Source organism: Dermacentor silvarum, chromosome 6, assembly GCF_013339745.2.
Source record: "Dermacentor silvarum isolate Dsil-2018 chromosome 6, BIME_Dsil_1.4, whole genome shotgun sequence".
NCBI lineage: Eukaryota > Metazoa > Arthropoda > Arachnida > Ixodida > Ixodidae > Dermacentor > Dermacentor silvarum.
Window position 1 is genome coordinate 41,402,473 of NC_051159.1, and position 12,720 is coordinate 41,415,192.

At 45.1% G+C, this 12,720-nt stretch overlaps 1 protein-coding gene across 2 annotated transcripts in view; it reads right to left on the bottom strand.

Moving 5' to 3' along the window:
- The window catches only part of LOC119455463 (cubilin), a 233,580-nt gene that overhangs the window by 152,287 nt on the left and 68,573 nt on the right, over positions 1-12,720 (bottom strand). For both annotated transcript variants that reach the window (XM_037716873.2, XM_037716872.2), the window contains exons 16-19: positions 9,421-9,658; positions 6,079-6,263; positions 2,792-2,963; positions 1,194-1,384 (exon numbers count right to left, since the gene is read on the bottom strand). In XM_037716873.2, coding sequence (XP_037572801.1) covers positions 1,194-1,384; positions 2,792-2,963; positions 6,079-6,263; positions 9,421-9,658 — 786 coding nt within the window. The remainder of the gene's footprint in view (positions 1-1,193; positions 1,385-2,791; positions 2,964-6,078; positions 6,264-9,420; positions 9,659-12,720) is intronic.

Below are 12,720 nucleotides of genomic sequence, written 5' to 3' on the forward strand. Positions count from 1 at the left end.
TTGGCGACAAAACTTAACTCTTCCCGCACCAGGTTCACGCGACGTCGTAGAATTATACAGTGCCAACTACGCGTAGTTAAGCGTTCGTCAATCAGAACGATTAGGTTGACATTTTAAAACACGTAAAAGCTCATGCTGCCATCTTTTTGGGGAATTTTTCATACGCGAAAACGCCGAAAATGCGTGGAAACGCGAAGGAAATTAGGACGGTTACGTCATTGGCACGAAGCATAGGCGAAAAATTGAATACCGAACTGTGGCGTTAATTCCGTCCGGTAATAATCAACTCTCTTCCGCCATTGAAATGAGAGCAGAATTTTAAACAGTAGTTTAATAGTCTGAACATATTTGCTGCTCTTTTTTAGTACCCATCTAACATGCGAAATACAGCAGACATTGACGACAATCAGAACTAAACTTTTCCGCTATATCATCAATTACTGGCGCATTGGAAACATAAAAGACAAAATAACGCTCCGAATTTAAAGTTCCCGATATCAAAAAAAAAAAAAAAATACCGCGAAGCTAGGAAAGTTGGTAACCGAGCTACACGAACCTCTGTTCACCTGTCCGTCCATTTCTTTCAATGCCTAGTTCCTGTCTCTCACATAATGGCTTTTTCGGTGCTTCGCCAGAGGAACCGCAGATAAAGAACGACAGCGGTTGGTCTTGAGATGAGCTAAAGAATGCTATAATCTTGCCAAGCTGATCCTGCATGCCTTTCAAAGCAAATCCTTGAAAGCTAAGGAAATACGTTGATACCAATTTTCGCCACGAGGTGCGTGACGAAAATACCGTGCACTGATTTATTCCGCACGTTTCGGGATTATATCCAAGTCCATGAAAAATTGTGTGCCGGATGAATCGGTAAGTTAAAGAGGCATGGAGTTTTAAACAGCTTTCCAGGACTAGAATCAGACAGGACGCGTCCCTTCGCTCTATAAACTAGAAATGTTACCATACCAACTCGGCCAATTTTTCGTGCTTTTGCATTATATTCTTTTCAACGCAAGCGCTCGAGAACTTTCCGTCTTTTGTGTTCAGTGCAGCCTATTTTTTGGGCGCGTGTCTAATCGTCACCGACACACACCGCACACTGAAAGGTCGCCGTGAATGCCCTCGCAGGCGCGTGCTTCAAAGCTGTGGCATTGCATGCTTAGCGTGCACGGAAAGGCGTGTCACCGTCGTCATACCTCCAGGGCGTCCCACTTGCAGTTCGGGTGGCTCTCCAGCTCGAAGCGTTCGAAGGTGAGGCGCAGTCGTTCACCGGGCGAGGCTCGTATCTCCCACTCGCAGAGAAGCCCGTTCTCGTAGGGGTTCGGGTGGCCCGGAGAAGAGAAGCGGCCTTTGTCGCGAGACATGACGCCACCGCAACCGGGGACCGCTGCGTACGGGAACATCGGGTTCAGCCTCGCTGGTTCGGGTTCACTCGAATAGAGGGCCATTAATTTCGAAGCGTTCTAAACTAAAGCCAGATACATTTTATTCAGCACGAAACCCACGGAACAAGCATTACCACAGTCGGCAAGGACGCGTTAATTTGTACGCTAATATTCTCCAAGCAAACTTGTCGATCCATGCAAACTAAGTTTTCTGGATACCGTTAGCACTTTATATTAAGTGAGGATGAAGTGTGCTAGCTTATTCTTTCGTATAAAGATTCACTGCAATAGTATATTTTACGCTTTACGTTTGGTTCTTCCTCTTTGACGTTCATCTGAGTACACATGGCTGCGATTCTCAGTTTCAGTGCTAGCACGTTCGGCCCCATTTACGTGCATTGTTTGTAGCCTTGACCAGGTGTTCCGGTTTATGTAATGAGCAGGCAATGTAGCGTGGTCAAAGATTGCTTTGATATATCTAGTAAACGTAATTCATTTGCCGTCGTTGCAAGCTTTGAGTCTGCATTTTCGCAAGAACCTATGTTGGACCTCTTGTGTGAAACATTAGGAATGTCCAGCGGATGAGTTTTGTGAGGTTGCTGCTGTAGTTCGTAGGGCTTGCAGGCTTATATCACAACTTTGGTGTGCGGTCCTTTTATGCCTGTTTGACATCGTTTCTTTTCGGTATGATTAACACACAAGCGTGACGATCTAATTATGTGACACCCAACCATGAAGGGAAAAATATCTGTATTAGTACCTGCAGTTATCTCCGAAGCCATTGTCTGCATCCTTGGCGATTTACCGGAGATATACAATGAAACTCACAAATGTTCTCATTACGCAATCGACGAACGAAATTGAATAACAGTTGCGGCGTTAAAAAAAAAAGGACTGGTAAAATTTAGCAACTGCCAGGAGCAGATTAAACTGATGGTCTGTTGTCTCCCCTGCCCCCTTGCTTCAGTGTCGCCAGCTGTAATCTACAGTTCATTGATCACATGAAGATGTGTACATTGGGTATGATATAAAGGTGGGGCGCTATAGCTCTCGTAGGAGTTGTGAAGGGGGCCCAGTATGAAGGATTGTCACACAGACAATCCCTATTACTTTGTTGAGCAACTTAAACGCAATGATTCAAGGCATGAAATTTCACAAGCGCTTTGGCTTATATCTCCAGGAAATAGGGCAGTTACAAAGTAGAAGGACAAAGTGCTATCTGTTCGGGTTGCGCCATTAGCTTCACCACATTCTACCGGCAAGACCTGAACTCAATCGTTATTTGAAGCAAGGTCTGCAAGGCGTCAGCGATACTTGCGTGTCTATGTTGCATAAAATTCCCGGCCTCTGTTGTCAAGTAAGCGTTTCCCCAATGCAACTACAGGTGCCAACGCATTCCAGACACTCACCAGGCACGGCAGCATAGGTGGCGTAAAAACCAGTGTCGGTGCTCGACTCATCCGAGTGGAATTGGACGAGCATGTTGTGACCCGAGCTTAGGATAGGACGTTCTCCAGCCGTGTTGTTGGTGCCACAGAAGACGGCCAACTGCCGGTCCTGTTCACTGGCACCATCGTAGATCTGCACCACCAAACCACGTACATCGTGTTGCAGTTTCATTTAGAGCAATATTACCGTTTACTTCCAAAGGAGGTTCATTTACTTTACCTAATTTAGCAGACACAGTGGGTTTTAACGACAGTGAGAGAGGTCCTTTTCATGTGTTTTCAGTGTTTTAGATTTACGTTCCAGTGCGAACACGCTTAAACTCTTATTTTCCAGCGTTACCGCGTATTTCAACCTCGAGAAGGCATCGCACGAGAATTTTGCCTTACTCGCCCGATTCGCTTTTTGTGTACCTTCGAGCATCTGTGCTGTCACGTTATGTAATATCGCGAGTGTATATTATAGTCATCCTATAAAAGGTTTGCGTGCTCATCACAAGCAGAATAAGCTTTCAAAATTCTTTTACGAAACACGCATCATTTTCGGCGAGACCACGCTCGACTAAAAGCTTCCTTAACGCGTTTCTATCATAGGTTTTTGGTGCTCGGCATCGCATGACAAGAAGCGATGCACTTTGGGTAAATTTCTTGGTGAATAAGTTGCAGTTGCTTTACCTAAGCCTTCCATCTGCATACCGCTTCTTTCATACTTCATCGTTCGCGCTACTACGATTCTTATATACATTGCAAAACCTGCTGTGTTGGTTCAGCCATTGCACGGTGTTCTGCTGCTGATATTGCTAAGTAGCTTATTCTATTATGGGTCGTGGTGGCCATATCCTGATAGTTGCGGAAGACAGAAGTGCTCATGGAACATGCTTCAGGTGCACGTTAAAGAACTCAAGCTAGTAGAACTGAATCCGGAGCTCTCCCATAGGCGTCGCTCGTAGCCCGTTGGTCTGCTCGATTATCAAGTCGATAAAAGAAGAGATAGTAATGAATTCTGCATGAGAACCTCAATTTTGCTAAGATTATCAAGAGCTAGCTAGAACTATAAATGTTACCTTGCGTATAGCTCACTCAAATGGGCAACAATGTTTTTTGCGAGTTCATATCGGCGTGAAATTCGTAATTTTTGTTGTTCACGTCAGGTTTAACCGGCTTCATTTGTGGTCAGCTAGGAGGGGCCCAAATAGAGTAACATTTTGCGGGCGTTGCGTTTTGGCTAAAGTCAATTTTATATTGTGCCGGCAAATCATGCACCTCAGCGTTTATGTTCCCTCGGGACCAGCATCCCGTCTGCCTGTGGTCAGCATGGTCTACGGCGCCCCACTCGTCTGCCGGCGATCCCGCCTGCTTCTAATTATATATACTCCGTTTCATACACAGCAGGTAACACTGCGGAAAAATACACAATTATTTAAAGCTGCCATATAAGTGTCACTCCACGCGTTTCACAGTGCAATCGTGCTGGCTTCTCTACAAACATTTTCTACAAAATAACTACTTCGTATATTACAATTACAACATCCGGACGCAAGTCTATATCACGCGTTACTTGTGCACATTTGTGCTTCTAGTAGGCGATGTACTACGTTTCTGTCGTGATCGCAAGTGATGCGCTGTGGCCGCTGGTCGAAGAAACCCGCCACTCCGCTCATTTAGTCGTAAGCAGGTTTCGATCACATACATCTTTCACGTAATAAGCACTTCATACTTTGGGACGTAAAAGTACGGGACTTAATTTTACATTAAGTTACATGGCGCCAACTCATTCCTTTCATATGTAACCCACTACTTTTTGCTCGCGGATGCGAGCGGTGTCTCTCTAGTTTTCGTATATCCTTGTCTACTATGCACGAAACTGAGTATAGTCGGTGTCAACCTAAAATTAAAAGGACATACATTTCACCGTGCAACTCAGCGACAAGTTACCATTTTCAAAAATGTTCTGCGCATGAGCAAGAAAAATATTTTCCCACCAATGGCGCTTAAGATGGTAAATTTCGCTGCACGGAGACATGGCCGACGTGTGTCTTTATGTTACTTGCATTAGTATAAAAGCTGAACGTCATAGCAAATTTTCTTTCTGATCACATCAGTAATGCTTAGCCGAAGGTAGCACTTTCGTGAGGAACAACAAGCTTCTATTTTCTATTAGCCTAGAATCCACATTGTCAGAGGAAAATCACTTGATCTGTGCTTGGAATGCACCTTCGCTGGCCGAGAAGCCGGGAAATATCCCGGATAGGAGTAGCGGGTATATGGTTTGTTTTCCAACCAGATTTTAGGTGGTCAAAATTAATCCAGGGCCCTCCACTACGGCGTGCCTCATAATCACAACTGGTTTTGTCACGTAAAACCGCAGAAAGAAGAAGATTTTGTAGTACAGCCACCGCACTGAACAGGGCGGGAACTATCTTGCAAGTCGTCAATTTGTAGACATTTGCCAATGAGGTTCACCGACTTCTATATGACGTTAACCGCTCCCACGTATTTAAGACGCTGATTTCTCCGTAGATATTTATCTTTGTGTCACTGGTTTCGGGACGAAGCCAAATCGTCTTGACAAATATTGTGGGAGACTCGGATATCAACACTCAGCCAAAGGTGATATTTTAGCATGAAACAACCACCGTTCACTTTAATATTAGCCTAGCATATACTATTTAGCTCTGACTGGACTCGAGCTGGCTCCACATCTCTTCCGGAGACGAAGGGAGTATGTACTGAATTCTTAGGTCGTCACCGACTATGGGAGACCTCAACCCATCATTGCCCGTAGAGCCGGGTGACCTGTGAGGATGGCGTCGGGATTTCTAGCTTTGATGCTTCACAAGGAGCACCGTTTTACATTCGAAGGATGTGACAACTTCCTCATACAGCTTTGTCTTGATGTATGAGCTTCTCGGACATTTAGTCATCTGCGGAGGTATTTTATCGCTGTCCCGCGTTTGTAGCACCATTTAAAATTATGCGTTAAAACCAACTCGCCCATTTGTCTATCTCGTAAGAGTTGAGGCTAACGCTGCAACACAGGCGTCCACGTCCTGTGGTGTATCATTGTTTAATCATGTTTCCGGTCGAAGCTCGCTCTACTGGAGGCGACCGTTGTGATATCAGCAAGAAACAATTTCGCAATAGAACCCAATACATTGCTCTATGAGTTCGGTGTCAACTGCTTAACGCACCGCGCGTATGCGGTCCTTTGTGCCGATTTAGTACATTGACTGTCACAATGAAAAGCGCACCTTTAGGTAGTCATATGAGCAGTTGGGGTGGTGTTCCATCTGGACTGTAGCAAGGTGAAGCTGGATTCGTTTTCCTGCCGGCACAGCCAGCGTCCATAAGCAGTTCCGGTTTGACGGGTAGTGGTCAGGGTATCCCGGAGAGCTCACCGAACCCACGTTCGCCGCCGGCATTACTTTGCCACACTCTGCACAAGCAAAACGTGGCCAGCACGTAAAATGCATACTAAGATGCTGCAAGCGAAAGGTGGTTTCCGCGGAAAGTGAAGGTATGGCGATGTGGTTATGTTAGAGAAGTCGTTGATGACTGAACGTAAACATTTGCGCGCACGCGTATTTTGTTGTTTGCTTGCACTAACTAACCAGCAGATATCTCATCCATCTGTTATCCAGCCTATTCGCAAAACTAGGTATCAATAAAAAGAATAAAGTTAGAGATCCTCCTATTCTGCGACCAATATCTTTTCTACGCAATTAAGCTGAGCGTCTTTAGGCAAACTGATGAGGACGACGACGGATAGGTTCTTTTCTTTCTGAACATAGTGGTTTTATTTGTCTCCGGCAAAAGTAAAATGCTCTAGTGGAATGGATTGCACATTTTTGTGATGAGCATTACCAAGACTGTACGTTTAGGGGTGCGAGTTGTTGCTCGCACATATAAGAAAGTTGGGGTAAGAAGAGATTAGCAACCACAGATTATCCGCCTGTGCACGCTCCTGTGCACCAGAAGGTTCGTAGAAGCCTCTGCCGATCCATTCCTCCAACACTTGTTCCCACCATCGGCCCATGTTCTTGTTGCAATACTTATACGCTTCCAGAGCAAATCAGCTAGAGAATACAGAGTATGTGAAAACAAACACAGAATATAAATACAAGCATAACAGACAGGTCCTTCTAAAGCCTAGGTACAGCGTGTACACTTGAGAAAAGCATTCTATATTGCGGTTCAATAGAAAGATCCTGAGAAACAAAATAATTCAGCATAGGTGAGATTGAGCTAGCCAAACTAGACGTACTGTCAGTACCAGCCAGCGCCACGTAAACGTGTTAAAAACAGCAGCCAAGTTCAGGCCACCGTCTCAATAAGTATCTTTATCAATAGCCTTTCCCGGTGTTTCTTCTTTCTTGATGACGTCAGAGTTTTCTCCATTGTCACTGTCGTCATAGTCACGTACTTGCAAATAGATGCAGCGGTAGTTTACCTGCGTTATGCAGACAGCATATATTATTCATAACGATATCTTGACAGACGCGACAAGCAAGAAGAAGAACGTGCACCTCTCAATTAATTGTGAGATTTGTACTCGTGTTGTACTCGTGTTTGTACTCGTGTTGCAGAATCAAGTGCGAAATTGCATCTGAATTGGAGTTAACTTGTTGAAAAAAAGTTGTCGCAGTTTCACCTGAAAGGCGAAGCATCAATTGCGATAGCAAATTTGTAGAGAGCTATACGGAGTAATGATAGTAGCTTTATCAGCTGTATGAACTTGGACATGCAGCAGCACCGGCAACACGCAGAACTGTTGTCGACGCCGTCGGCGTTTTGCCCGCGTTCGCACAAAATGCGTGCGGCATTGTTGACTGTTGCCGGAGCCTCTGATATAAATAGGCACTTGGTGACGCAGCTAAACGTCGCCTCCCTTCCCTCCCCCTCCCCCACGGCCTTTCGCGCGTCGTAAGAAGGCGCGTTTGCTCTACATATATGGTGATTGTAAAGGAGGAAAGAGACGCCTACTTCTGCAGCCCTTAAGCGAGCACGGCGCAGAACGCGCGTTTGTTCTCCGCCGTGCGTTCACTCCCCGTCTCCTTGTGAAAGCGCGCGTTCCCCGCGCCCTTTCACTCACACATACAGCGTTTGGTGCGCGGCGACGATTTCATCTCCATTGACGTCATGCGGAACCTCACGGCGACGGCGACGACGATGGCGACGCCGACGGCAGAAATCTACTTTGGAGTGTCCATATAATTGCTATCGCAATAAAAGAAAGTGATGCTTGTGCATAAGCCACCTGTTGATGGCGCTATTGAAATGACTGAAGTGAATTGTAAGTTCCCTGCTTAGATAAAGAAAACTAACGTAATTCTTTTTATGAATACGAAGCGCGCGAGCATTCTTTTGCTTTTTGTACTCCGGTCTGGTACACGCAATAATGAGTTGGTAGTGGCATTCTGTCTTATTGAGTGTGAGTGATCTTTGGCGCATTTCAGCATGCTGTGTAGCAAGGACTAACGCGCTCAATCGCACATTCATTCGAAAGAATATTGTGCAGAGCACGCATTGCTACCACACTATTACGCGATGCACACGACGCGTTGAAAGAAAGACAGAGGTTGGTAAGTGAACCGAGGTCCCGCCCGGTTGGCTACCCTATACATAAGAGACGTAGAATAAAGGGGTAAAAAGAGGAAGAACGGAAATTAATTGTTTACGAATATTCAAGGAACGGTCACTGGCATGGTGAAAGGCGGTTTGTTTGTTCTAGCCGGCTAAGCCTAGTAATACTTGTATGTCCTTGTGAACACAAGAAAACCATTCCCGAGGATGTTTTCTTTTCAGAACAGTTTACTGCCGAAGGGGTGGAAACTATAGTCTGGAGAGCATCGCATTGACTGGCGAAAGAAGGCTGCTGTGATGCAGAATGCGCTGCACAGTTTTCATGCCAAGCTTTTGGCCCTTCTGATGAGGAATTCATCGTCCTCGTCATCATTTTCATTATCGCCATGAATTTTCACCGCAACGGCAGGACGAATGCACTCCCTGCGATCTATTATTTCCCCTGTCTTGCGTCGGTCTGCTACATTCTACGCACGGAACAATGCCTAATCTCAATGCACCATCTAGCCTTGCATAACGCCCTCGACTTCATTTCCCTTTCATCGGCATACACTATTTCACTTTATTAGAGCGCCAGTTATTTGCCCCGCACGCATAACAGGACTTTCTCAACTCAACTCATTTCTCTTAGTCAGGAGTCTGGACTATGTGGAATATCGTCTATACTCATTAAGTGTTTAGCTCGTGCCGCGTTTGCCCTTATATTACTATCGCACGTTTCGTTTTGTCGCTCATTGCGCGATGCTTAGTCTACTGTGAAGTTTCTTCGGTAATCTTTAAATTTTCTGCCCTCAAGTTTAGTGCTGGTTGTATGCTCTAGTTGTGCAGCTATTGTACAGAAGGATATTGATAAGTTTCCGGTCATAGCCTGCAGCACCAGGGCAGCTGAACAATCAATTTTTTATTCGTTTCGAAATGTTCATCTAGTGAATGAAGAAGCATGCGTCGCCGAACCACATCTATCAGAATATAAAGTTCACGAAGATGAAAAGAGAGTCGCGGCTACGCACCGGGATCGACGCTGATCCACTCGATGGCGAAGCCGTCACCGGCGACCGAGCTGTCCGAGTGGAAGTGCAGGTAGAGCGCCGACTGAGTCGACACCACGCTGCTGCCGCTCAGAGAAGTGCCGCAGTACCGGCCGATGGTGCGGCGGGACGACGTGGGACCATCGTGGATCTCCAGGTAGTCGAAGGCACACTCGTGACCCTCCTCCAGGTGAAACGTTGTGAAAGTGAGATTGAGGACCTGTCAAGGATGGTAGCCTTGTCAGCAGTGTAGTGGGCCAATCACGTCATAGTGGGTAGACGTTCGTAAAAAAAAAAAAAGACAATGGGCGAGTTGGTGCATTTTTGACGGCTAGGACGACCTTAGGCGCTACAAAAGGCAACGGAGAAGAAGAGAGGCCCAGGACAAAGCGCTCGGTTCAAGTGCCGTTTGCTAATCATCCCTTGCGATCTTTGTTTACACCATGCGCGATCACCGTCGCAGAGACGTATTCTATGTAGAAATATGCTCTCAATCAAAGAACGCATGTTCACACTCAAACCAGTTAATTTATTGACGGCTGAAAGCCGATGAAGGAGTGACTACGAACTTGTTCTCTTCATTTTATATTGAGAAAGGTTCAACTATATCACGATCTAACTGCTAAAGAGCCTTATTATTCGAATGAGCACTCGTCTTTGTGGTTACCTCGCCTTCGTTTTGTGCATGTTTCATTGCGCAGTTTTTACTTGAAGCTGATATCCACCGACACTGGCCCTATACAATATTATATTTCAAGAGAAATCTCTTGAAGAAAGGGGTCTGATATACTCTCAGCCATCCCTGCGTTTTGATCAACCCCTTAGAAAAGACACATTCTTCGTTTTGTATTCGCGTTGTCTGCATAAGGCAATGACTGAAAAAAGAACGTTTACCTCGCTAGCTCCTGTCGAAATACATTGCAACAGTTAACGTTTTGCTCAACATACCTTTCACTACTATTTTGTCGCTTTGGTCCGAGGGTTGCTTTCGAAGCCAGTTTCCTCAGCACATCAGCACAATGTTCTATGCATTATATGTACAATCATCTATACACCAAAATGCTGCTTCCTGATGCTAGAATTTAACCTTTTCCGAGTGCCTCTGTTTTTTACGTGCATTTTCTAACTGCAACTACAATGTGTGTTTGTGTTAATTAAGTTGTAATTGTATTGTGTTCATTAATTTATGATTCTTTGGACATTATTGCATCTTCGATCGATCTGAGAAAGCGGCACGGCATGTTGTATAGTGATTACGTTGCAAATCTTTTATTGTGTCCACCGTTCCTGAATGTTCAAAGGGTTTGAACTTGCTGTGAACTAGTTAAGCTGTCAATGCATTTGTTTTCTCCCACAGATCCCTCTGTCCTTAATTTAGATTGAAAATAAAGACTGTCTGACTGATCTTTTTTGTCACTCCGGAGGCCAGTATATAGACATATTGCACTTCTATTGAGTGATCGGAGTTGACCCCAAGTTAAGGATTCTGTTGAAACAACCCAGTACGTTAAAGTGAATGGTAAACACGTGTCTACTGAGGGATGATAAGGTGTGATATTGTGCGAAAAATTGAAAGCGCATGGTGCGTTGTAATTAAATTTACCTGAACACACCACGTGCTATGTGGCCATGCACGTTTTTAATTTTAAACTCGCCTATTTCTCAATGATTACACTGTAACTTTCATTTACAGGGTTTTATCTTGCATTAACATGTCGAACTACAGCACTAAGGCATTTTCGATCATATGTCTTATCAGCCTAAAATTGCGGGGAAAAAAGCGCGTTTTCATTTTGTGATAATGGGAAGTACATATCGTATGACATTTTCAAATAAAAGAAATGCACACCGCGCTTCAAGTCAGCATGTCTATAATTTATGTATGATATTGTGACAAGGTGCTGAACAGAAGTAGTGAAAATCTGCGGGCTTCGGTTCTCGAGCCTTCGCTTCGCTTAGGAGGACTCTGAAAAAAAAAGTACCATCACTGACTTGTGAACGTTTTGCGTTATTTTATTATAAGGGTTGTAGTAACCCGTTTATATTTTCTGTTCCGTAGCCTCTAAACAAGGCAGAACTTTGTATTTCTTGGCCGGCCAACATTGCGGACTATATCAGTGTGCAAAATTCGAAGCTTCATAAGCCCTCTAGTTGTAATCAAAACGGGCAATAGTTTTCAAAGAAATACACCTGTACTGGAGAAATACTTTATGTGGCAATAAGAGCTTGGCTTCTGAACATGTCTTAGTGCGCCAAGTAGTCAGGCAGAGTTTGACGGCGTTATCTGCTTCGTTTCCTCTGATCATATGCTGAATATGATATTATTAGCTTGCTCGTGGTGATGGTTTTGGGCATTTGCAAAAGCGCTTAGGAGGACTGTGAAAAAAAGTACCATCACTGACTTGTGAACTTTTTACGTTATTTTATAGTACGTTATTTACGTTATTTTATAGGGTTGTAGTAACCCGTGTATATTTTCTGTTCCGTAGCCTCTAAACAAACGCGAAAGGGAATGGGGGACGATATTCAACAGCGGCTGCAACGCGTGGGCTTCACCCGCGTACGTTTCTCTGCATTGCCACAGAAAGGTTGGCATGCATGCGACAACCGCTCTCGGCTCCTACTTTGACGTGTATGAATACGAAAGCATTATAGTCCCTTTGGTGAAATGTTTTCTTCCGCGCGTTCCTAGTCCACGCAAGGTCTCACCTGCGTTCGAACTGCGCCTCGGTAAAGCCAAATCAAAAGTTCGGCAGCACGTCACCCTCCCGTATACTACGCGAAGGCGAAAGCCTGCTGCACACTTGGTCATGCGTCGTCTCGCATCATCGCGTTGCTGCTCTCGCATTTTGGCTTCTTCGGTTCGATTTTCGACGCTTAGCTGCGGCTTCGCGCGCTCCTATAGCGGGGTCACACTCGGGCCAGCGACGTTTCTCTTCTACATTTAAGTTGCATCCTCTCAGCGGGGGAAGGCGCTGGGAAGATACAACGACTAGACGCCGCGTTTTTTTTTTTTTCAAGGCCATCGCGCAACGAGCCACTGAAGGCTTTTGCTTTAAAACTCGTCAAGCACCTTAACGCGCTTCGCTCGCCCGCGAGGAGTTCATAACTCGAAGAACCGCTCAGTACGGTTGAATTGGACATTAATGATTTTTATTTTATGTACTAATTTGATACACTCATGACGTGGCGCCACCTTCTCCCCATTGGCTGCGCCGTCACGTGTGCAATTACGCACGCACTAGGCGCACTTTTAGTCAACGAGAACCGTGGAACCGTCGT